Source organism: Rhinoderma darwinii, chromosome 4 (genome assembly GCF_050947455.1).
Source record: "Rhinoderma darwinii isolate aRhiDar2 chromosome 4, aRhiDar2.hap1, whole genome shotgun sequence".
Lineage (NCBI taxonomy): Eukaryota > Metazoa > Chordata > Amphibia > Anura > Rhinodermatidae > Rhinoderma > Rhinoderma darwinii.
In genome coordinates this window covers 247,811,276-247,837,926 of record NC_134690.1, presented here as the reverse complement: position 1 = coordinate 247,837,926, position 26,651 = coordinate 247,811,276, and the positions used below count along the sequence as shown (strand labels likewise).

General features: G+C 41.5%; 1 protein-coding gene across 1 annotated transcript in view; it reads right to left on the bottom strand.

Moving 5' to 3' along the window:
- The window catches only part of LAMA2 (laminin subunit alpha 2), an 852,154-nt gene that overhangs the window by 385,452 nt on the left and 440,051 nt on the right, over positions 1-26,651 (bottom strand). Inside the window, exon 18 of the mRNA XM_075863715.1 lies at positions 11,532-11,659. Coding sequence (XP_075719830.1) covers positions 11,532-11,659 — 128 coding nt within the window. The remainder of the gene's footprint in view (positions 1-11,531; positions 11,660-26,651) is intronic.

Sequence of the window (26,651 nt, the reverse complement as noted above, 5' to 3'; positions counted from 1 at the left end):
CAGTAATTTGCCGGGACTGTCTCTGTAAATTCGGGGGATACATGTGTTTTGGGGGATATGCCCTTTAATGGCAGAGTGGGGAGAGGCCTCCCTGCTCTGCCATAGTGTTCAATAGTATCTGCGTCCCAAGGACACAGATACTATTGAATGTGGCTTCGCTACCGCTGTAGCAGCAATAGGAGATGCTAGCGGCACCACCGAGTAAGGGGGGGGGCCGCGACGGCGGCCAACACTAGCCCCCTCATACTGCGGGCACCGTAGCAGCCGATATGGCTGCTACAGCGGTAGTTACGCCACTGCCCGAGAAGCAATACCTCAAAAACTGATCTATTTCATAGAAAGTGGTGCAGCCCTAATATAAAATAATACTGTGTTGAAATCTTGGCATTGATAGGAGACACATGGGGGGATAACTTTTAAAAATAATCTGTTACCTCTGTTTCATGCATTGCCAGACACTTACCATTCCCGGCAGGCCTTACATGCTCTATTGTTGATAGCCGAAAGATGTATACTAGCTCACTGGCTTCAGCCACAGATACCGACATTAACTGAAGCTATAATACAGATGAAAATATTTATTTGTATGAATAGACTAGAGACCCAAGAGGGTGGCGGAGGCACAGGCCTCAAAATTTTTCCAGAAATGGAAGACATTTATTTGCAAAAATTTTCAGCCCCAGGAAGTTAAGCAACTAATGACTCCTTTTCAATACACCACACGGTACGTGACCAGGGATATTGCTGGCACACTAGGTCATCTTGAACAATAAACAACCTAAGGTAACGCTCCATTTCCACTTGGGGTGATCTTACTTATTACTTATTATTACTTACTAATATAGATAATACTTCATTATTACTTATGTACAGTACGAACTTAATAAAAACTTTCCCCAAAAAAAAAATTCATAGAGATACATTGGATGCACTACTTAGCGGTTTGCTACCCAGCTGGTAAAGCAAAAACAGTATCTCAGACAGATTTCTAAAGCCTGACATTTTTTATTTGGATCATTGACTATAGAAATGCATTAGCCGCAAAATATGAAATGTTATTGTTATGTATGGTAGAGGTTAAAGATAATCATTTAATTTGGCCATTTAGCAACGTTTACAGGGCACTTGCAGCTGTTCTTTTCATTGGTAATGCAGGTCAGTGCACCCTTTCAGCAATGTCTAGGACGTAAATCAATCCATTTGGGTTTGACAAACATAATAATGAAAAATAAATGTTTGCTCTTCTTAGATATCATATTCTGTGCCATTTATTATTTATAATTCCCTAGTTTAGTCTTTTTGTTTGGATAAGAAAATTAGGAAAAATATTACATGCAAAAACAAGCACGTTTGTAAGTCACATCCATCACACACAATTTTTTGCAGTGTATTCAAGAACATAACTGCATACATTTCAAGGGGTTTTTAGGCCTGGATCACACACACAGTTTGGATGCAGTTTTGGTGCAGTTTTTGGGTCAGAATTTTTAGCTAAATCCAAAAGTGGAAGTGAAGGTATAAGACCAAGATCACACACGGTTTTGATGCAGTTTTTGGATATTTTTTTTTAACTAAAGCCAGGAGTGGACCCAAAAGGAAGGAGAGTAACGCCTTGTGCAAATGGTGTGTATTAGATGAATTTTTTATGCGTTTTACGCTCTGAAAACACGTCAAATGCGCGTAAAAAACACTTGCTTTATAACGCGTCAAAAATGCGTCATAGTAGTAGTGCATACGAAGCTTTTTTTTCACGCACAAGTTTAAAAAAGCCATTGTGTAAAAGAAGAAGCGTCAGGTCTATTCTTTGGCGCGTAAAACGCACCAAAAAATGCGCCAAAAGCATGCCTAATTCCCATCGTCAATGGGAGCCATAATTACGCGCCAAAAACACACACAAAATGCTTTGTGAACAAGGCCTTATAAAGAAATAACTGATGCATCGCCTTTCTTTTGTGTCCACTACTGTGCTTCGCTAAAATAAAAGTCAAATACTGCTTTAAAACTGTGTATGTGATCCTGGCCTAAAGAAGAGATTGATGCATCTCCTATCTTTTATGTCCACTCCTGTGTTTGGTTAAAAAAAATCTGCCAAAAACTGCATCAAAACTGTGCGTGTGATCCTGGCCTCAGGGTTTGTTCCCACACACAGGACACACTGTAAAATTTCTAAAAGATAAACTCTGCAGCGGAATCTAACAAAAATGTATCACAACTTAAATGTGATAGATAACAGCTCGATCCTGTGTGTTAAAGACACGCAGGACTCACTGTCACTTCACCCGTCAGTCCCACTGTAGTGTATGACACAGGTTATCAAGCCCAGACTTCAGGATGCTGCTTTAGGGTATGTTCACACGCTTAACAAAAAACGTCTGAAAATACGGAGATATTCAAGGGAAAAAAGCTCCTGATTTTCAGAAATTTTTTGAGCAGCGTTTCTTACAGCCGTTTTTGGAGCTGTTTTCAATAGAGTCTATGGAAAACGGCTCCAAAAACGTTCCAAGAATTGTCCTGCACTTCTTTTGACGAGCCGTCATTTTACGCGCCGTATTTTGACAGCGAGGCGTAAAATGAAGGCTCGTGGGAACAGAACATCGTAAAACCCATTGCAGGCAATGGGCAGATGTTTGTAGGCGTATTAGGGGCGTTTTTTCAGGCGTAATTCGAGGCGTAAAATGCTTGAAAATAGGTCGTGTGAACATACCCTTATTCTCCAGCTAAGGCTGGGTTCACACGAGCACATTAACGTCCGTAATGGACGGACCTATTTCAGCCGGAAGTCCCGGACCGAACTCAGTGCAGGGAGCCGGGCTCCTAGCATCGTAGTTATGTACGACGCTAGGAGTCCCTGCCTCTCCGTGGAACTACTGTCCCGTACTGTAATCATGTTTTCAGTACGGGACAGCAGTTCCACGGAGTAGCAGGGACTCCTAGCATCGTACATAAGTATGATGCTAGGAGCCCGGCTCCCTGCACTGTGTTCTTTCCACTACTTGCGGCCGAAATACGTCCGTCAATTACAGACGTAATTAGTGTGTGTGCACATACCCTATTTCTTAGGCTGGGTTCACACGAGCACATTAACGTCCGTAATGGACGGACGTATTTCGGCCGGAAGTCCCGGACCGAACTCAGTGCAGGGAGCCGGGCTCCTAGCATCATAGTTATGTACGATGCTAGGAGTCCCTGCCTCTCCGTGGAACTACTGTCCCGTACTGAAAACATGATTCTTTGACCTCCCGTGGTTGCAATGCATGGGGAATGGCCTTAGCAGCAACAAAGTGGATATATTCCTCTGCTAGGTTATGAGATGGTGCTGAAGCTTGAGACAATCTTGAAAGTGCATCTGCTGCATTTGTAGGCCCTGGTCGGTATCTCACTTTAAAGCGATTTGGTAAGAGACGAAGAACCCATCTTTCAATTCTGGCTGATGGTTTTGATCGAGGAGAATATATCACCTCTAACGGCTTGTGATCTGTTACAATTTCAAATTCAAGGCCATAAAGATATGTGTGAAATCTTTCACATCCCCAAATGACCGTGGCTTTTTCAGTCTGACAATAACGTCTCTCGACATCAGTAAGGGATCTGCTTGTATACTGAACAGGTCTGTAGTCACCTGCACGTTGCCGCTAAACTAGGATGGCACCTAAACCCACAGGGCTCGCATCAACAATGATTTGAGTTGGTGCAACAGGATCAAAATAGGCTAAAGTTGTTGCACAGGTAAGCCGTCTCTTTAATTCATTAAATGCACCTTGTTCAGCAGGACCCCAATTCCATGAGGTTGCTTTGTGAGTTAACCGTCTCAGAGGTTCACTGACAGTTGCCATATCCGGAATAAACTTTGCACAGTAATTCACTAACCCCAGAAAACTGCGCACTTCTGCAGGGGTTTCAGGATTCCTGGCATCTGAGACGGCCTTGATCTTACTGTCCTCTGGACCAATACCTTTGTCTGACAGTACATGGCCCATGAAAGTCATTTTATTCATTTGAAATTTGCACTTTGTGTCATTGAGCGTTAAACCTTTCTCCTTTAAGCATTCAAGCACTGCACGAAGACGCTCATCATGCTCCTGTGTGGTTTTTCCCCACACAATGATCGGAAATATTGTGTGTTCCTTCACAACCATGTAGCACTTGTTGGATGACATGTTGATAGGCCTCTGGTGCTGAGCATACTCCAAACATCAGACGCTTATATCTGAAGAGACCTTTATGGCTTGCAAACGTTGTAAGTACCCTAGAAGCTGGGGTCAATTCAATTTCATGATAGCCCCATTTCAAATCCAATTTACTGAACACAGTCGCCCCATTCATCTCATGCAGAACATCTTCAATAGTGGGTATTGGGTGCCTTTCTCGGAGCACAGCTTGATTAGCTTATCTCATATCTACACAGATCCGAATGTCATTTCCCTTTGGTACAACAACTAAAGGCGACACCCAGGGAGTAGGTCCCTCCACTGGTTCAAGGATATCAAGTTCCAGTAATTCAGCAAGCTTCTGCTCCACAGGGGCCCTTAGACTGTATGGGAGCCTGCGTGTTGGCTGTGCAACAGCCTTTACATGTGGGTAAATGTGAAGCTCTAACTGGAAATCCTTCAACTTTCCAAACCCAGAAAAACAGTCTTTAAATTCCTCTTTCAATTTATGGATAGAATGAGACAGCATGTTGATCTCTGCATTGTTTGCATCAGGGCCAATCCTTAGGACCCCTAGTTCCATAGCTGTTTTGCGGCCAAGCAGAGGGGAACCATATCCATCAACCACAAAGAATTCAGTCCACAAGGCAGATCCAGTCCCATGTGTTTGGTCAGAGGTGTATAATTTGCCTTTAAGCTGCAGTGGATCATTGGAGCCATAAGTATGAGGGTATGGTCACACGTACACGTCCGATACGCCTGAAATTACGGAGCTGTTTTCAGGAGAAAACAGCTCCTGAATTTCAGACGTAATGGCAAGTGCAGGCGTGTTTCGCAGCATCCATTACGAACGTAATTGGAGCTGTTTTTCTATGGAGTCAATGGAAAACGGCTCCAATTACGTCCCAAGAAGTGACAGGCACTTCTTTGACGCCGGCGTCTTCTTTACGCCGTCTTTTGACAGTGGCGCGTAAAAAAAATGACCGTCGGCACAGAACATCGTAAAACCCATTCAAATGAATGGGCAGATGTTTGCCGGCGCTTTGGAGCCGTATTTTCGGACGTAATTCGAGGTTAAAATGCCTGAATTACGTCCGTAAATAGGGTGTGTGAACCCAGCATAAATCTGCTTGTTGGTGCTGCACAACTTAATGTGCTTTTCTCTGCTTTTCAGAATGTCCCAAGAAGCTAAGTCCATAACATTGCAAGTAGCTCCAGAATCAATCAGGACTTTAAAATCTGTGTCCCCAATCTTAATCGTTAGTGTCCCAGCCTCCAGTGAGAACAGGGAGAAGATAAATTCACAGTCTGATGTCGTCTCTGCACCTGTAGACATACTATTTACTTTTGCATTCTCCTCTTGTGCTTTAACCCTGTTTGTACTTTGATTTTCTGAGGCTGCACTTTTGCATACAGTTGCAAAGTGACCCATCTTTCCACAAGCCCAGCACGTTTTATTCTGTACCACAGGGCAGTCCTGACTCACGTGCCCCTCTCTGCCACATTTATTGCAGTTTGCAGAACTTGCTCTCTTTGGAACATGTGCTTTCCCACTCCTGAAGTTCCTATGATAGTAGGCAGGTTTAGACAAGGCATTAACTGAGGTAGACTCTTTCTTTTCAATATGCAAAGCCTGTAACTCCGACAGTTCAATAGTTCTTGCAATCTCCTGCAGACTGGGAAGTGTCAGATTCTCTCAGCAATCTCCTTCTGAGGTGCAAGGCGGTGCATTTCTCAATAACCTGATCTCTGATTATTTCTTCAGTTACTGCTCCAAAATCACAAGACTTTGCAAGATATTTTAACCAGGTCACATAACTGTCAATGGTTTCCCCGATTTCTTGTATGGCCTGTCTAAACTGATATCTTTCAAATGGAATGTTTTTCTTTGGGCCAAAGTACTCACTCAATCTGTTCATAGCGGTCTCATAGTCTGAATCTTTCCCTGTTTCTCCCAGGATTTTACAAATGTCCTGGACTTCTGGTTCAGTACAGGCTGGACCCGGCAGAATGCCCTAGGGGGAGGCCACCATGATCAGGGATGTAGGCAGGGAAGGAGTTAAAGGGAATGCGTCGCTAGAACATTTTTTTTTTAGTTAAACAGTTAGTGTATACATGATTAGACATTATTATAATTTTTTTAATTTTTTCACAAGTCAGGAAATATTATAAATTAGATTCTAATTTATAACATTTCCCTGTGCTGGTCACTAGAGGGAGCAATTCCCAAAATTGCAGCATTGGCATGTGGTAAAGCAACCACATTGCTTTATGCTGCAAATTTGGTGTAAACACACACGCTCTAGTGAGCTCACAGAATCCCCCCTCCCTTATCCTGGCTAGTGCCAGGCGAAAGGAGGGGATTGAATCTTCAAACCTCCTACACTGTGTGCCGCCATTTTTTGAGCGAATACACAGTGTAGTAGGCTTACATACAGTGGTAATCACACACTAAAACACGAACATACACAAACATAACTTACCTGCTCCTGCCGCCGCCGCTCCATCCGGTCCGTCCGCTCTGTCTGCTCCCTCCGCTCCTAGTGCTTGCTTCAGAACACATGTCCGGAACCCGTGACGGGAAGTAGTCATCTTACTGTCCGGCCTCGGCTTCCGGTCCACAAGAAAATGGCGCCGGATGTCGCTCGGCCGAAGACCTTCCATTTGGACTGTGTGGGAGCGGCGCATGCGCCGTTCCCACACAGACGGCGTACACCATAGTGAATGCGAACGGCTCCCGTTCACATTCTCTATGGGGATGTATATGCCGTATTTCCATTCCAGAGATGAAAAAAAAAAATGGCAGCCCCCATAGTGAAGAAAAAGTTAGAAAAAAAAAAAAAGTAAAACACAAACACACAAATAAATATTTTTTTTTAAAATAAAACACTAAAAGCAAATTGATTTAAAATTTATTTTTTTCGCGACACCCTCCCTTTAAGGAGTTAGGAGGGGTGGTTAGGGGGCAGAGGTTAGTGGGGCGAGGCTAGAATACTTAAGGGTGGCAGAGAGGAAGGACGCCGCCATTACACCTAGCAGCACAGGAAAGCTTGTTCTGCCCTCGATCCCTAAAATGTTTTTGTTCGTCTGTGTATTGGCAATGTTGGTATTTCGCTTTGTTGCTCGTTGTTTTTGTTTTTTTCCGCAGGTACCGGAGGCTGCTGTGGAACAGTTTTGCAATGTCGCAGCAGTAGTTTGGCGGATTGGGGGTCTTTGGAGTTGGTGGTAAATTACTGTGGTCGGGGGATTCATCCCCAATTTATTATGGTTGGCTGTATGCAGTGCTAAATCCTGACACTGACGGGTTCAGTGTCAGCGTTTCCTGCGTGTCTGACATACAGGATCCACCTGTTCTCTATCACATCGAAGTACATAATTTAAATGTGAAAGATTACAGGTGGATCCTACGTGTCAGAGACACTCTGACACTGAACCAGTCAGGTTTGCAAGACTGACAGATTCAGGTCATAGCAAAAGATACAGCTGCTCTGTATAGATAATACAGAGCAGCTGTATCTCAAAAACGAAAACTAATTTTTAATAAAGACTAATTATAAAGTTACACCAAACACTGACTGACCTGAATATATATATATATATATATATATATATAAAAAAACACAGCAAACCCTCAAAGGTGTACATAGCCTTTAAGATTTAAGGATTAAAGGAGTTGTCCTACAAAAATCTATTATTAGGTGATAAATATATGATCGCTGTGGATACGACTGTAGTGATCCACGACGATCACAAGAATGAGGGTCACATGTCTCCATTTGAATAAAGTAGTGGACATGCGTGCGCACTTTCGCTTTATTCATTCACTATGGGACTGACGGAAATAGCTGTGTATAGCACTTGCCTATCTTCATTAGTTCCATAGAGAATCAATGCATCAGTACTGGGCACGTGTGTCCACCACTCCATTCAAAGTAAGATGGGCGATGTACATAGCTCATGGTTAGATGAAGTCACCAGATTGTCGAACATGTTGCAATTGTAGAAACTTTGTTATTCGTTAAGATGAAACTGAATCCTCGCTTTGTAAGGGAATATAGGGAAGATACCGGCTTCCAATGGTATAATAACGTAACGGCTTCAAATAGTGTTAAACCATGAGTTTAATATACTCACAAACATCCACAATACATGAGCATGTAAGTAAAATCAATTGGAACAAACGCCAAGGTGCAACATGTGGCCTGACTCGAGTTTCACCCGGCAGCTTCTTTCTGGGCATGTAATCCCAAAACACCACCTCTTCCTTTATAACAGACCCAGTATGTGGAATTTCTGAATAAAATCTAAATGTTCTAAAACCTCATAAATTCCTGATACATACATGTGTTCATATAATGCATATTTGATTCTGCTGGGCATATTATACTGAATACTCGATAATAAAGACTAGAGGAGAAATTAAGAGGCATTATCAATACTGTCACTCAGTCCATATGGCTTGGACCATTGTCTAAAAATGTTGCTTTCATTATACATACATGTATATATATATATATATATATATATATATATATATATATATAAATATATAAAAAATTCTGAGGGATTTAGCGTCAGTGGAGTGAGGCAAGCGAGTTCACAGTGGTAAGAGACAATAACACAGCAAAACAGGGCATGCTTGTGTTTTCTTTTTATAGTCCAAAATGAGACAAAATAAGTCTTTCACATTTCAGGCAAAGGCAAAAGAAACCTGCTCGGCTGAGCACTAACTAGACAAATGCAGTCCCTAACTATTCCAGGTACCTTCCTACCAGGCACTAGGGACTTAGTAACACAGATTTTTACTCGCAGATAGCAGGCGACGTCCCAGACTCAGGAGTCAGACCCCTAAGTGAACCAGTCAACCCCATGTCTGCACCTTCTTATGCACAGTCTACAGGTGCAGCTAATTGTCCAGCAGTCTAGCCATAATGACAGGGATGGACTAGAGCAGGGATCTCAAGCACGCGGCCCGTGGGCCGCATGCGGCCCCTGAGGCTGTCAGCGTTTGGAAGGAGGATCGGTCCTTCATGACATCAGTCCTCCGGCGATGCGAACGCATTGGTGAGCTCACAGGGAGAGGATAAAGCAGTCGGAAGGAGGAGCGCTCCTTCATGACGTCAGTCCTCCAGCGATGCGACCGCATTGGTGAGCCCACGGGGAGAGGATAGAGCGGTCGGAAGGAGGAGCGCTCCTTCATGACGTCAGTCCTCCAGCGATGCGAACGCATTGGTGAACTCACGGGGAGAGGATAGAGCGGTCAGAAGGAGGAGCACTCCTTCATGACATCAGTCCTCCCGCACTGCGAACGCATTGGTGAGCAGTGGCCCAAGAGTCCCATGAAGTGGAAACCCCCTGTAGTAGCGACCAACACCCCACTTTTGACATCGCTACACACCCTGGTCGAGGAGGGAGTGTCAATGGAGCTACCAACATGGAGGGGGCGTGTGGCACTGTCAGCAGGGTGGGGTGTGTTGGGCCCATTCTACAGCAATGGAATCCCAGGCCAATGCATCGGCATGCTCTGGCTTTGGATTCCACTGCTATACGGGGGATGTGGTACTATCTATAGGGGGGGTTGTGTGCGATGAACTACAGTGGTTTGTGGCACTATCTACAGAGGGCAGTGTGGCACTACAGAGGGCACTGTGGTATTATCTACAAAGGACACTGTGACACTATCTACAGAGGGCACTGTGACACTATCTACAGAGGGCAGTGTGTGACATTATCTAAAGAGGGCAGTGGCATTATCTACAGAGGGCACTGTGACACTATCTACAGAGGGCAGTGTGTGGCAGTATCTACATAGGGCGGTGTGTGGCATTATTTACAGTGGGCAGGGTGGGGCATCTACAGAGGGCAGGGTGTGGCATCTACAGAGGGCAGGGTGTGCATTCCACAGAGGGCAGTGTGGCATTATCTACAGAGGGCAGTGTGTGGCATTATCTACTGAGGGCAGTGTGTGGCATTATCTACAGAGGGCACTGTGTGACACTATCTACAGAGGGCTGTGTGTGGCAGTATCTACAGAGGGCAGTGTGTGGCATTATCTACAGAAGGCAGGGTGTGGCATTATCTACAGAGAGCAGGGTGTGGCATTATCTACAGAGGGCAGTGTGTGGCATTATCTACAGAGGGCTGTGTGTGGCATTATCTACAGAGGGCAGTGTGTGGAATTATCTACAGAGGGCAGTGTGACATTATCTACAGAGGGCAGTGTGTGGCATTATCTACAGAGAACACTGTAGCACTATCTTCCGAGGGCAGTGTGGCATTATCTACAGAGGGCTGTGTGTGGCATTATCTACAGAGGGCAATGTGGCATTATCTACAGAGGGCAGTGTGTGACATTACCTACAGAAGGCAGTGTGTGGCACTATCTACAGAGGGCACTGTGACCATATCAACAGAGGGCACTGTGGCAGTATCTACAGAGGGCAATGTGGCAGCATCTACAGAGGGCAATGTGGCTGCATCTACAGAGGGCACTGTGGCATTATCTACAAGTAGGTGTGTGGCAGCATCTACAGAGGGCACTGTGGCATTATCTACAAGTGGGTGTGTGGCAGTATCTACAGAGGGCACTGTGGCATTATCTAGGGATGTGTGGCATTATCTACAGAGGGCACTGTGGCATTATCTACAGAGGGAACTGTGGCATTATCTACAGAGAGCACTGTGGCATTATCTACAGAGGGCACTATGGCATTATCTACAGAGGACTCTGTGGCACTCTCTAAAAAGTGGCTGCCCAATCTTGACATGTGTGTCTGCCAAACACTGCCAACTGAGCCGCCGGACTGCATTTAGCGACACTTAAACTGGAAAACTGGATTGTTGAAATAAGGACGTGGAGAACTCTCTCAAATTTTAGCTAGCGGTATTATTATAGTAATGTAGTATTATTATAGTAATGTAGTATTATAGTGTAATAGTAGTTCAAATAACTAATTGATTAACAATAATTTTGTATTGTATCAAATTTGAAAGTAATGCGGCCCGTCAACTTCCCATTTTTTCTGTATACGGCCCACTTACTCGGCCGAGTTTGAGACCCCTGGACTAGAGATTTGGGAAGCCACCCTACTCTTCCCCAGTCCAACTCCAGGTCCTTTTACAACTAGCCAGCTTTGTGCAGGCTGAGCTTTCCACTTTACTAAACATTCCCTGGAGACAAAGACACATACAACAGGACTCTAGGGGAAATGTACCTTCCCTTTACCTATCACTGTCTCACAATATATATAGACAAATTTGTATTTTTGCATGATCTGCGGCTTCAGTGGCAACAAACTGTACTAGCATACTAGAGAGGGAGAGGAAGGAGGATACATTGAGTTGTTGATTTTGAGTATACTATAAAATATTTTCAACACTTACTTGTTGGAAGCTATGCTCATAGGACAGGCACAAGGCAGACAGTCTTCATCAGTTCCATCGGTTGGGTTCCCATAAAAGCCTGGTAGACAGTAATCACAGTATCGTCCATAGGTATTATGGTTGCAGTTCTAAAAGAAAGTGGGATTTAAGTAAATATTCTCTTGATCTTATATAACAGAAATGTCAAGAATGTGTTCTGTTTAGGTAAAATTCATGAGTGTGTCTTAAAGAATATTACTAGTTATTTACCAAAAGTTTCTTGTAGAGATGTACCCCAATATGAGCTATTAAGATGCTACACATTTTATGTCTGACTACTACTTCCATAGACAGAATTGGAAAACCTTAAAGGAGTAGAGATAATTTTCCAAAATTTTATTCGGGTCTGATCCGGTCTGAATAAATTTGCCAGGAATCACAAGTGGCCCATATGAAAACTCGTGTTTGGCTCTCTGATGTCTTCTAGAAATATATCTGGGACTATATCATGCGCCCCAAATCCCAAAAGTTTTGGAATTTGCCAAATCTAAAACTTTTGGGAAATTCAGACTAATGCGCTCATTTATAAGGAGAAGGAATTTTTATTGCTAGCCCCAAAGGGGCATTCTGAAAGTGTGTCAACGGAGCCTTTCTACTTCTATTGCTTTTGTGTTTATCAGTGACCAGATTGTGGCGTCAATTAAGTTGCACTCGCACACGTACAAACATCAATAAAGTATATACATTTTACACTGTACCTATCCGATCACGAACTAATCTACAGTGTAGAAATCTCCTTACCGCCTCCTTAGCGATACCCATTACACGCTATAGTCATAGCAATAATGATTCTCACTAGAGAGGAAAGTCTAATACTTTTCTGATGGATGGAAAAGATTTCCGTCATTCAGAAAATAAATTTTTACCCACTCAACCTATAATATTGGATTAACCCCTTTTTTTCAACCTGGAAAGTCTTGGAAGAAGCCATCCATTTTTTCTTTTTTCATAGACATAACTAAATAAGAGCCTGTTTTTTACGGGACGAGTTGTATTTTTTTAATGTACCAAATTAAGCATTGAGAATCTTTTAAAAATAGTTTTGTGGGGTTTCGTTTTTGCGGCGTTCACTGTGCAGTAAATTATGTGGGTGGATACAATTACGACCATACTAAATTTATATATATTTTTTTACTTTTACTACTTTTACAAAATAAAAGCACTTTGTTTAAAAAAAATAACCTATTCCAAGCCTCCTAACTTTTTTTTTTGTTTTTTTGCGGGGCGAGATGTAGTTTTTATTTTGGGTATATATATATGACTTTTTAATGCCCTTTTTTCCATTGTTTTGGAAAAGCAAGGTAACCAAAAAACAGCAATTCTGGCATTGTAATTTTATTTTTCCTATGTCATTTACCTGGTGGGTGAAATAACGGGATATCTTAATAGTTCAGACCTTTACAGATGCGGCAATACCAATTATATTTACTTGATTTATTGCTTAGATATGCGATCGATAGATCATTCATCCAATACACTGCAAAACGTATGTTTTGCAGTGTGTTGTCTATATCTGTGCTCTACTATTAAGACTTGCGTGAGACAAAGGGGGCACTACTATGGGAGGTACTAAGAAGTCACTATTACTGTGTGGAGCGAAAGAATAAAAATCGGATATCCTTTGTTGTCAACGCTGTCCCAGGTATCTATTCTCACAAAGTATTTCTCATGTAGAGAGACAACTTTTTGTAGGAGAGAGGGGAATCCTCAGGAGTGCACTATTACTGTGTGGGGCACTATTATTATGTTGAGCACAATGAAATGGTAAAGATGTGCTGGAAAAGCATATATCCAAAGATATCTGAGCAGCAAACTCTGCAAAGACGAGTCATGGTTGGAAGAAGTCATCATGGAGATCTAGGCTGGATGGAGAAAAAAAGTAAAGGGAACGACTACAATCAGAGAAGATTTCACCTGTGAAACACTGGATTTACCTGTACTCTATTCACTTACACGTCTACAGCAGGATTATACTCTGCAGAATACCAGTATAGTACTGGTATGTGATCAGTAATATTATTAGTAATACTGGTGTTTGTAATGTATTGTGTTCATTATGTTGTAATATTATGTATTTCTTGTATAGATGTATTATTTGATAACTGTATTAATGTATTATTCAGTCACTATGTAGTAATATTATGATATAGTGGTATTACTATTACTATTTAACAAAAGTATAGTGGTACTCTTTAGAAAAACTATGGTTATGTTATTCAGTGCCAGTATTGTTGCATTATTCAATAAATACAGTGAAGGAAATAAGTATTTGATCCCTTGCTGATTTTGTAAGTTTGCCCACTGTCAAAGACATGAACAGTCTAGAATTTTTAGGCTAGGTTAATTTTACCAGTGAGAGATTATATAAAAAAAAAAAAAAAAAATATCACATTGTCAAAATTATATATATTTATGTGCATTGTGCACAGAGAAATAAGTATTTGATCCCTTTGGCAAACAAGACTTAATACTTGGTGGCAAAACCCTTGTTGGCAAGCACAGCAGTCAGACATTTTTTGTAGTTGATGATGAGGTTTGCACACATGTTAGTTGCAATTTTGGCCCACTCCTCTTTGCAGATCATCTGTAAATCATTAAGATTTCGAGGCTGTCGCTTGGCAACTCGGATCTTCAGCTCCCTCCATAAGTTTTAGATGGGATTAAGGTCTGGAGACTGGCTAGGCCACTCTATGACCTTAATGTGCTTCTTTTTGAGCCACTCCTTTGTTGCCTTGGCTGTATGTTTCGGGTCATTGTCGTGCTGGAAGACCCAGCCATGAGCCATTTTTAATGTCCTGGTGGAGGGAAGGAGGTTGTCACTCAGGATTTGACGGTACATGGCTTCATCCATTCTCCCATTGATGCGGTGAAGTAGTCCTGTGCCCTTAGCAGAGAAACACCCCCAAAACATAATGTTTCCACCTCCATGCTTGACAGTGGGGACGGTGTTCTTTGGGGCATAGGCAGCATTTCTCTTCCTCCAAACACGGCGAGTTGAGTTAATGCCAAAGAGCTCAATTTTAGTCTCATCTGACCACAGCACCTTCTCCCAATCACTCTCAGGATCATCCAGATGTTCATTTGCAAACTTCAGACGAGCATGTACATGTGCCTTCTTGAGCAGGGGGACCTTGCGGGCACTGCAGGATTTTAATCCATTACGGCATAATGTGTTACCAATGGTTTTCTTGGTGACTGTGGTCCCAGCTGCCTTGAGATCATTAACAAGTTCCCCCCGTGTAGTTTTCGGCTGAGCTCTCACCTTCCTCAGGATCAAGGATACTCCACGAGGTGAGATTTTGCATGGAGCCCCAGATCGATGTCGATTGACAGTCATTTTGTATGTCTTCCATTTTCTTACTATTGCACCAACAGTTGTCTCCTTCTCACCCAGCGTCTTACTTATGGTTTTGTAGCCCATTCCAGCCTTGTGTAGGACTATGATCTTGTCCCTGACATCCTTAGAAAGCTCTTTGGTCTTGCCCATGTTGTAGAGGTTAGAGTCAGACTGATGAATTGAGTCTGTGGACAGGAGTCTTTTATACAGGTGACCATGTAAGACAGCTGTCTTTAATGCAGGCACCAAGTTGATTTGGAGCGTGTAACTGGTCTGGAGGAGGCTGAACTCTTAATGGTTGGTAGGGGATCAACTACTTATTTCTCTGTGCACAATGCAAATAAATATATATAATTTTGACTATGTGATTTTTATTTATTTTTTATTTATATAATCTATCTCTCACTGGTAAAATAAACCTAGCCTAAAAAGTCTAGACTGTTCATGTCTTTGACAGTGGGCAAACTTACAAAATCAGCAAGGGATCAAATACTTATTTCCTTCACTGTATGTGGTAGCTACTGTATGTGTGGTAATGGTGTGGAGGTATTATTTAGCCCTTGTATAGCGATATTATTTAGAAGGTGCATGGCTGTGTTATTCAGAGACATACTATCATATATATATATATATATATATATATATATGCACACATATCTATATGTATATATATATATATATATATATATATATACATTATTGTTTATGACGGGGAAAATTTTCTTGGGGGCATGTCTCATGTATCTATGGATACAGGTCGCAGGCCGACAACACTTATTTTATTATAAAGTAATTTTCAGGGACATGTGGTGAGGTGGTGTATCTAAGCTTATCATGTGTAATAAAACTGTTTTATAGCTACCAATGTGTGCGCTCTTACTTTTTCTTGAATTGCGTTTAGTTTTACAATTTGTCATGATACCAATTCAAAACAATGTTGTGCCACCCAGAGACATGGGAATGTATGGGCGACTGATGGGTGCTATCCGTCGGCCATTCACTTCCCATAGACTCCCCAATTAAAAGACTTTTCACGTATATGTTGTGGTTTTTGGTTTTTTTTGCTGGATGATTGAGACATATATTCTTTTTAACATGGGAGTCTATGGGTGACAAATAGCTGATGGATGTCTGGCAGATGGCATCCGTCAGAAGCATCCGTCGGAGGTATACTTTTTTTTACATGTTTGTTTAACATCTCATACCTCTTCTTAACCTATAGACAGCGAATATGCTCAAAAAGTTTTGAACTGCTTTTGAGAAAATGTAGCAAGTATAATAAAGTCATTATTATCAGTATGTAATAATTGATAAGCAGTTCAATGAATGGTGTCAGAGATCTATAGTTTTTTAAACTTTCCTGTTTTTTTCTTCTTTGTCTGAAATACAGTTTTATAAGAACTACATTTACATCTTAATCAGTCTTTGTACAAATGTATCCCTAGCAATAGAGAAAATAAACAACATTATTTCTAATCAATCAATCAATCAATCAATCAATTAATCTGTGACCAACTTGACATGGGCTGGAATTCACATATATAGTTGCATTGTAATTGCATTGTAAATGGGCATCTAGTACCCATGTAGGAAACCAAGATAACTGAATAGTAATTGTTTCAAACAAAAGTACAACACTCTTTAATGTAGTAAGGGTGCACACACTGATCTTGGATTTAAAAAAACTGGATTAACTAATCATTTGAATCACTGGATGTGTAGGCTTGCTTTGAGTTATTTATTGGGAAAAATTTAATTATTTTTTGGTCGACAATTCAGTCACATATCTTTGAGGAAACTGAGGTGATATGGATTTCAAAGATCTGTCAGTTACATGCTGCTTTTGTTTTTTTTTATGTCTTCCCATAAGTTATGTTTAGCAAATAAACCATGGGCCACTATGCAATGTGATTGTGCTACAAACCAGCAACACTTATATAGGCTATAGTTTAAAATTCTAGCAGAAATTGAACTATAAGTTTACGGCCCCATGCACACGAACGTGCTTTTGCGGCCGCAATTCCCCCGAAAATCCACGGGAGAATTGCGGCCCCATTCATTTCTATGGGGCCATGCACACGACCGTAGTTTTTACAGTCTGTGCATGGCTTGGGAGCCCGCACCACAGAAGACGGCCGTAATAAGGCATGTCCGTTCTTTCTGCGGTGCGGGCTCATTGAAAATAATGGCAGCGGTCATGTGCATAGCCCGCGATTTTCGGGCGGCTTGCGGCTGACAGTCCGCTGCCGGCCGACCCGAAAATCACGGCCGTGCACATGGCTACGGTCGTGTGCATGAAGCCTAAGTCTTTGACCAACACAGTTTAAAATGGTTGGTTGAGAAAGGTAAAAGGACTAGAAACTTTTTATGCATTTGCCTTAAAAATATTTTAATGAAAATACAATCCATTCTATTAAGACAGCCGACTCAGTGATCAGCTGATTACTATAGGTCTGGGTTCTGGAACTTCTGCCAATCCGCAGTTATATCCAGGGAAGCTGTAGCTTGCCAAACATTCCCCTTGCAACTGCTGCTAGCCATACATTTCCCTTGCAGGGGAAATCTAATGAATGGCCGACCGTGTAATACATTGATAATCCGGGACCGCCAGAGAGGGAGAAACTCTTATTTAGCCGCACCCTGTTGTGGCTCATAGACGGATCCCCTCTATGATGTCTTTATACCCTAGTAGGGCTTATGAACAGATGTTATCTTCATGAGACAACCCCTTTCTTTTTATGAACAGACCTTTACAAATGCCAGCTTTTATGATGCTTTTAAAGTATTATTACTTACAGAATGCGACCTTAACCCCTTCCCGTCGTAAACAACTTTCTGATTTTAATTTTCGTTTTTTCCTCCCCACCTTCCAAAAGCCATAACGTCTTTATTTTTCCGTCGATATAGTACTATGAGGGCTTGATTTTTGCGAGACAAGTTGTAGTTTTTCGTAGCACCATTTATTTTTCCATATAATATACTAGGAAATGGGAAAAAATTATTTGTGGGGTAGAAAATTTAAAAAACAGTGATTCCTCCATGGGTTTTTGCGCGTCGCTTTTACGGAATTCACTGTGCAATTAAAACAACATGTTAACTTTATTCTGTGGGTCAATACGATTGTGGCGATACCAAATATATATAGTTTTTTCTATATTTTACTACTTTTACAAGTAAAAATCTAAGTGCAAAAAAGAAAATTTATTTTGTGTCGCCAAATTCCGAGAGCCCTAACTATTTTATTTTTCTGCCGATTAAGTGGTATGAGGGATTATTTTGTGCGGGATAAGCTTTAGTTTTTAATAATACCATTTTGGTGTATATGCGACGGTTTGATCACTTTTTTTTTCATTTTTTTGTGGGAGGTTAGGTTACGGCGTTCATCGTGCGGGTTAAATAATGATATATTGTAATAGTTCAGACTTTTACGGACGCGGCGATACCAATTATGTTTATTTATTTATTTTTTTACTATGCACTAGGGGGAATAGGTGTACAAAGATGGCGGACCTGGGGCTTTCATTAGGCCCCCAGGAAGCCATAGCAACTAGAGATGAGCGAACCGGGACAACCGAACCCGGTTTCGATCCAAACATCGGGAAAAGTTCGGTTTGCAGCGAATCCGAACTTCACCGTGTTCGGCCGAACCCGTTTTGACCGAACCCGGTCAAAAATATTATACAAATCGGCAGCCACTTGTCTCTATCAATCACTGATAGAGAAAAGAGGCTGCTGATTAAAAATAAAATAAAAAGCATTTCATATGTACCCGGTCGTTATCTTGGTGATGAGTCCCTCTTCTTCCTCCAGTCCGACCTTCTTTTCTGACGCGGCAACCTGTGATTGGCTGCAGAGGCCTCTGCAGCCTGTGATTGGCTGCAGCGGTCACATGGGCTGTAACGTCATCCAGGAATGTCGGGCCGGATGTCGAGAGGGACGAGTCACCAAGGCAACGGCCGGGAGACCGGACTGGAGGAAGCAGAAAGTTCTCGGTAAGTATGAACGTCTTTTTTTTTTTTACAGGTTACTCTATATTCTGCTCAGAATTCACTGTCCAGGGTGCTGAAATAGTTACTGCCGATCAGTTAACTCTTTCAGAACCCTGGACAGTGACTATTTACGGACGTCGCCTAACAACGCTGCCGTAATGACGGGTGCACACATGTAGCCACCCGTCATTAGGGGGCCTCATGCACACGACCGTAAAAACACCCGTTATTACGGGTCGTAATTACGACCCGAAATAGCGTGCCCATAGACTTCTGTTAGCCACGGGTACCTTCCCGTTTCCTTACGGGAAGGTGCCCGTGCCGTTAAAAAGATAGAACATGTTCTATTTTTTTATTTTACGGGCCGTGCTCCTATACTTTATAATGGGAGCACGGCTCGGAAAAACGACCGGCTGCCCATGGCAGGCCGTGCTCATCTCCTGAAATACTCTGTGCTGCCTTAAACTCTGTGGACAGGTCAGGATCCTGTTTCTTTTAAATGCTGCTGGGGAACCCGCTCGATCCACTATATAAGGCTGCGCTACAGTGCAGCATTTAAAAGAAACAGGATCCTGACCTGTCCAGAGTTTAAGGCAGCACAGAGTATTTCAGGAGATGAGCGTGCAGATTCTGTGCTGCTGTGAACTATTCTCTTACCATTACGTAGCTCTCAGTCTGTTACCTCTCCTCCACTCCTGTCCTCAATAACACCTTCACATGATTGGCACGTCACCACGTAATGGTAAGAGCAGAGTTCACAGCAGCACAGAGTATTTCAGGAGATGAGCGTGTGGATCTTGTTCGGGGTGGTGACTTGCCAATCATGTGAAGGTGTTAATGAGGACAGGAGTGGAGGAGAGGTAACAGACTGAGCTACGTAATGGTAAGAGCAGAGTTCACAGCAGCACAGAGTATTTCAGGAGAGGAGCGTGCAGATTCTGTGCTGCTGTGAACTCTGCTCTTACCATTATGTAGCTCAGCTGTACCTCTCCTCCACTCCTGTCCTCAATAACACCTTCACATGATTGGCAAGTCACCACGTAATGGTAAGAGCAGAGTTCACAGCAGCACATAGTATTTCAGGAGAGGAGCGTGCAGATTCTGTGCTGCTGTGAACTCTGCTCTTACCATTATGTAGCTCTCAGTCTGTTACCTCTCCTTTACTCCTGTCCTCAATAACACCTTCACATGATTGGCAAGTCACCACCCCGCACAAGATCCGCACGCTCATCTCCTGAAATACTCTGTTCTGCTGTGAACTCTGCTCTTACCATTACGTAGCTCAGTCTGTTACCACTCCTCCACTCCTGTCCTCAATAACACCTTCACATGATTGGCAAGTCACCACCCCGCACAAGATCCGCACGCTCATCTCCTGAAATACTCTGTGCTGCTGTGAACTCTGCTCTTAACATTACGTGGTGACTTGCCAATCATGTGAAGGTGTTATTGAGGACAGGAGTGGAGGAGAGGTAACAGACTGAGAGCTACGTAATGGTAAGAGCAGAGTTCACAGCAGCACTGAATCTGCACGCTCATCTCCTGAAATACTCTGTGCTGCCTTAAACTCTGTGGACAGGTCAGGATCCTGTTTCCTTTAAATGCTGCACTGTAGCGCAGCCTTATATAGTGGATCGAGCGGGTTCCCCAGCAGCATTTAAAAGAAACAGGATCCTGACCTGTCAACAGAGTTTAAGGCAGCACAGAGTATTTCAGGAGAGGAGCGTGTGATTGGCTGCAGAGGCCGCTGCAGCCTGTGATTGGCTGCAGAGGCGGTCACGTGGGATGAAGCGTCATCCCTGGAGGCCGGCCTTCTGACGTCATCCTGACGTGCGTGACCGCCACTACAGCCTGTGATTGGCTGCAGCGGCGACATGGATGAAACGTCATCGCTGGAGGCCGGACAGGAGGAATGTAAGTATGAACGTATTTTTTATTTTTTTTTATTACATTAAAATTGCATTTTCCGCGCGCCGACCATGGTACTGTCAAGGTTGCTGAAAGAGTTAGTGCAGCCCATTAACTCTTTCAGCACCCTGGACAGTACCATGCTCGGCGCACGGAAATTAGAGGTTCGGTCAGAACTAGTTCGGTCCGAATCAAACTTTTTCGTGAAATTCGGCGATCTAGCCGAACCAAACTTTTCATAAGTTCGCTCATCCCTAATAGCAACCATCGCCCCCCAGCGATTGCGTTGCAAGGGGCGCGAAGAGCTGTTAGAGGGGGCGGCCCCCCTCTTTCTAACGATTTAAATGCTGCGGTCGCTATTGACCGCAGTATTTAACGAGTTAAACTAGCAGGATCGCGCTCGAGTGCAATGCCGCTCGTTACTCTGAAGTATCGGCTGTAACATACAGCCTACACCCGCATCGTATGGAGCGGGTTCACTCCGTGAGCACAATCCATACTTCCCCTACCCGGCTATGATGTAGCTGTATGTCATACGTCGGGAAGGGGTTAATGAGGACCTGTCACTAGGTCAAATAAGTTGAACTGGTTAACTGACCTAAATAGCACAGTCTCCCTGATTCCAGCGCTGTTTTTCTTTTTCCTAGACCCCCTACCCATTCCAGAGATATGGCCCACTGTTGTGTTGGCTCCCTATAAGCTAATTTGCTGTAGTTAACCAACAGGGCAGGGCTAGCTTCCCTTCCTCTGATGCTGACAAATCAGCACGAGGCAGCTTGAGGGTATTTCACACCCTGTTGACTAACTACAGCAAATTAGCATAGAGGGAGCCAACACAACAGTGCGCCATATCTCTAGAAAGGGAGGGGGGGAGTGGTCCAGGAAAAAAAGAAAGGCAGTGCTGGAATAAGGAAAACAGCGCTATTCATGTCAGTAAACTAGTTTCATTTATATGACCTAGTGACAGCTCAGCTCTAAGGACTATTGTACATTCTGCAGTCTATAAATTCAGTCGTTTATTTAGGCAAGCCCAGAATATTTCCCTCCTTCAGAAGAACTGAAGGTATCATTACAGAGACAGCCATGTTTTATTAACAATGATTGGAACAAAATCTTTTCTGCAATGCAGACTTATGGATCAAATAACTTTTCAAGTTCTAACAAGATGCACATTGTAAATTAGTTTTATGAATAGATGACACTGGAGTGATGAATCCTGACTTTTATCAGCAGTCAAAAATAGATTTCATCACATTTTTAAACCAATTTCAAAGGTGAGATTGAATAATTTAGGTTTCTCATCAGGGATGAACTAATAAAGTTCTTTGAGGTTGATACAACACTAGTGGGTTAAATATAAATAGTAAAGCTACATTTCATATCAACATTCTGGAGAGATGACTAGCATGACATTATACTAGGAGATGTTGCTATGTAAATGTCTATCGCTAATGAGCTCTAATATGCCTAAAATGAAATTTTACAAATATCTTGGTTAGTCTTCTTCTCCAAAAACATGAAATAAATGTGCAGGTGCTGTGACTATTTAACTATTTCAAAGACAAGATGCAGATGCACGCTGTAGGTGCTAAGATATATATATATATATATATATATATATATATATATATATGTTCAATATTTATTATATATTTTTATTATTATATTAAATTGCATTACTGTTATATTTACTGCTTTATTTATTATACTTGCTGGTACAATTTTCATTAGTTTAGGATACATGTAAATAAAAAGGGTTTAAAGTAGGAAAATAAAACGTCAGGATTTCTTGAGCCCACCACAGGAAATAATTCTGAGAGCCCACCCTCTATCTTAAAATGTCTACATCCATCCATTCCATAATATCTTTGTGGTTATCATTGTACACACATGACATATCATCAATAAGGTATAATAGGTAAGTCATAAGAAATAGATCCTAGTAGCAGGGGATTAGCTCCAAAGTCAGTACTAAACGGGCTTCTCTACTGATGGTCCTTTGGGGATTTGTTGTGTTAGGGCCCCATTATTGTTTCAGGGCCTGGGACCACTGTCGGATCCTCTAGTGCTCTAATGGGCTGGTCTGACCCTGTTCAGACACCAGATTTACAAATTGCAGGACAATTTCATTTAGATTAATTTATTATACTACACATTAGACTATTTTAGTACATTGTGCACTATATCAGCTTAAAACATTAGCGCCTTTTTAGTTTCATACCAATAATATCTCTTGTTAGAGAAAAAATACCAGCCCTATTTGATAGAGTAGACAATTAGATGTAGCAGAACTGAGTGGGTCTGCAACTAGACTAGCCATTTAACACAATCCATTCTAATCATCTGTTATCTGGACTTTTCCATAAGATAGTAGATAAAGGTGGTTTTACACGGGCAGATATTCACCCATATTAAGCAACCTCTAATGAACGCCGATCGTCAATATAGCATGTCGATCAGCGCTCGTTTGCTTCATTCAATATAAGCAATGATAAGGAATATGGGGATGAATGATCGCTACTACGATTGTTTGCCCCCATACATTTGCATGTTGTTGGCAGCACATCCCCTGTTTACACAGGGAGATGTACTGCCGACAAGCGACCATTTTTATGGCCACATAAAATATTTAATCAGCCGACAAACGTGGGTTTGCTTGCTCATCGGCTGATCGCTGCCCTGTTTACACAGGGCAATGACCGGTATTGAGCGTTTGTATGGACACTCGTTAACTAAATAATTTCCTCATGCAAAAGGGCCTTAAGTCTATTGAGTAATCCTAACTCAGTGACTTATTACAGTGAACACAAGAAGAAGGAGAATGACAAATTTAGCTCTGCTACCTCTGTTTGCCAAAATCTAACAGACCCAGAGAAGCTTTGCTGACAACTAATAGCAGTTCGCTGTACTATATTCTTATATCTAGATAAAAGAAACCCTCCTTATCATCCTACACAAAAGCCTGGGATTCTGAACAGAGGAAATCTTTCCTGTCAACAATGGAGAATACAATTTCTTGTCACTCACAGGACATCAAAGCCTAGTAGGGAAACAAGATTAATTTAAAAAAAATGTCAAGGTGGTGTCATGTGTCACATAATTTCAAATATATATATCCACTTCTCATTGTTGCTGAAGATGTCTGAAGGAAAGTAAAACATAGTGAACCTCTGACTTCATCATACCATTTTGGAACAATGTCCTCTAGATCTTTGATAAAATAAAAGCTATGCAACAAAAAATGATTATTAATTCTTCTGGGTTCTGTATTTGCCTTTGGGAAAAAGCTATTGAAATAATTTCTGACAGTAGCAGATTCATTCCACAACACTAAAAAGTATTATACCTGCCTTGTCAGAATGGTTTCAAGAGATTATGACTTATTCCTGAAGCTAAATTTAATGACACAACTGCTAAGTAGGAGAGCTGTCACATCCAAAACTTCAGGCTTGGGCTCTACTGAGACTTTTAGTCACATTATAGTCACCTATAATTCTTGCAGTCACCTATAAAACTGCTCAACTTCAATGATTTCCTATGGAGAAATAATCGCAGGAATTCCAACTTGGACACTTGTAATTTTTTCCCATCAGAGGGAAAACTTCATGTTGCATGCATAATTTACGTGATTTGCTGGTGACCAAAAGTTGACTTGGAGCCCTAGCCTAAGGCCTCATGCGTCATATTATAGCTTAGTACAAGCTTCAAGCTGTATGGAGTTCCAATATTGCACCCATAGAAGTCTGGCCATACTATGCCTCCATTTCTCTCCAATTACATATAGAGGCATACAGAGTTTTTCTTTGTCAAAATCACACATAATCCAAAAGAAAAACAATTCTGTCATATTCTATAAATTGGCATATTACGGAGAAGCATTACTTCTCTGGGAGAGTATCTCTGTAATACATTGCCATACAGAGGTGCAACACAGGCTTCGTGCACAGGGCTCTGCCATGTGCATATAACGCCTGAAAGCAATGTAAACAACCATACACAAACCCTACATGCAACATTTCCCGATATACATATTAACTTCATATAATAAGGTATGGAAGCAAAACAAAAATGTATTTATCTTATTGAATCGCCCTAGAAAAGGACTTCAACCACCCAACTTCGTCTTCGTAAACCTGTATGTATATTGGGCTACATTCGGTTATCATTATTTGTTTCCAGATTTTATTCAAATGTATGAATTTATTTTTTCAATGTGGAAAATTGGAATCTTTTTCAAGATACTTCATTCAAAATGGGTGTGCTCTACTTCAAAATATGTATGTCTTTGGCAAGTAATTTGATAATGAATAGTTAGAATAATTATTTTTAAAAATACAGATTAAAAATTGAGACCAAATGTAGAGAAGCCGATCTGGTAAAATTATAAAAATAATCTGAAATATAAAATGTTACCATATTGTCAGGGACAACAACCAGATCATCTCATATACAGTGAAAAGATAAACTTGCTGTCTAATATGATTATTAATAAAAAAAAGCATATTTTATAATAAAAGTCACTTTTCCAAATTCAATAGATTTCTAAGGCTGTATAATCGTAATCTTTTGTTAATATTACAAATTTTTCCAAGTTGGAAATACAATTAAATCACAAAATGAAACAGTAATACAGAAGCGGGAGAAAGTGGAGACAGGAAAGATAAAGCACGACTGTCTGATAATTTGGCAGTAGTTCAATCTGTGCTTTTGAGAAACTAATGAAATGAGAAATGCTGTTTTAAGCTTCATGCCATGTCAGATAATGTGTCACTGAAATGTCCTTGAATTAATTGGTCAACTATACATTCAGGGCAAGTCATACAATGAAATTCCCAGGGAGGGAGAAATGTAATCTTTTTCTCAGCCACTTCTTGGATTAATTGCCCAATTATTGATGATCATTTTAAAAAGTGCTCATAAAATGGAAAGGATGAAAATATAAGTTAAAAATAACACTAAACAGGAGGAATACACAGTATATTAGCATTCTCCCAAAAAATCGGGAAATATATAATGTAATAGAAGAAAAATGGAAACACAACTTTTTTTTTCTTTATAAATAGCTGGCACTAAAAGACAAACATCTGTTTAGGACATTTCCAATATAATTCCAGGATCAGTGATGAAGTAAGAAAAACATTTACATTAGATAATTGCTTTTGAAATAGTCTCTCAGGAAGAATTGGAAATACTACAGACATCTTAAAGTGTTGGAAATGTATCCCTATGTCACACTTTAATTTATATTTGATGGCCAGCATTGGTAAGTTGTAATAAAAATATTGGCGCCAGATAAATTAAATATAATAATCAACAATATCAATATACATGGGGGAAAAAGGTTATTGTATAAAGCTAGCTCCCTATAAACTGCTCCTCTTAATAGTAACTGTATATTATGAAAATATGAACATGGTGTGCTGTTTTGGTGATGAAGATGGCTTGTTTTCCACGAGCTCCACCTGCACCCTTTGTTTCCCACCTGGTTGAGCCAACAATTACTTTTAGGCTACATGCACACGACCGCTGTTTTAGCCTGCGTGCTATCCATTTTATTTAATGGATAGCACACGGACCCATTCATTTCTATGGCTCCATGCACACTACAATGTCTATTCAGGGATGCGTGTGGGGGCCGTGTTACCAGGTCGCACAACTCAGAGCAGGTCCTATTCCTCTCCGTCCTATTCCTCTCCTCACCCATTCAACTCAAACCTATGTAAAATATGGAACGGATGTGGAAGACACACTGATGACACAAAGGCCGCAAAAAACGGACAACGGATCTGTTGTTTACGGCCTGCAAAATACAAATGATCGTGTGCTTGTGAATGGAATAGAAAATTA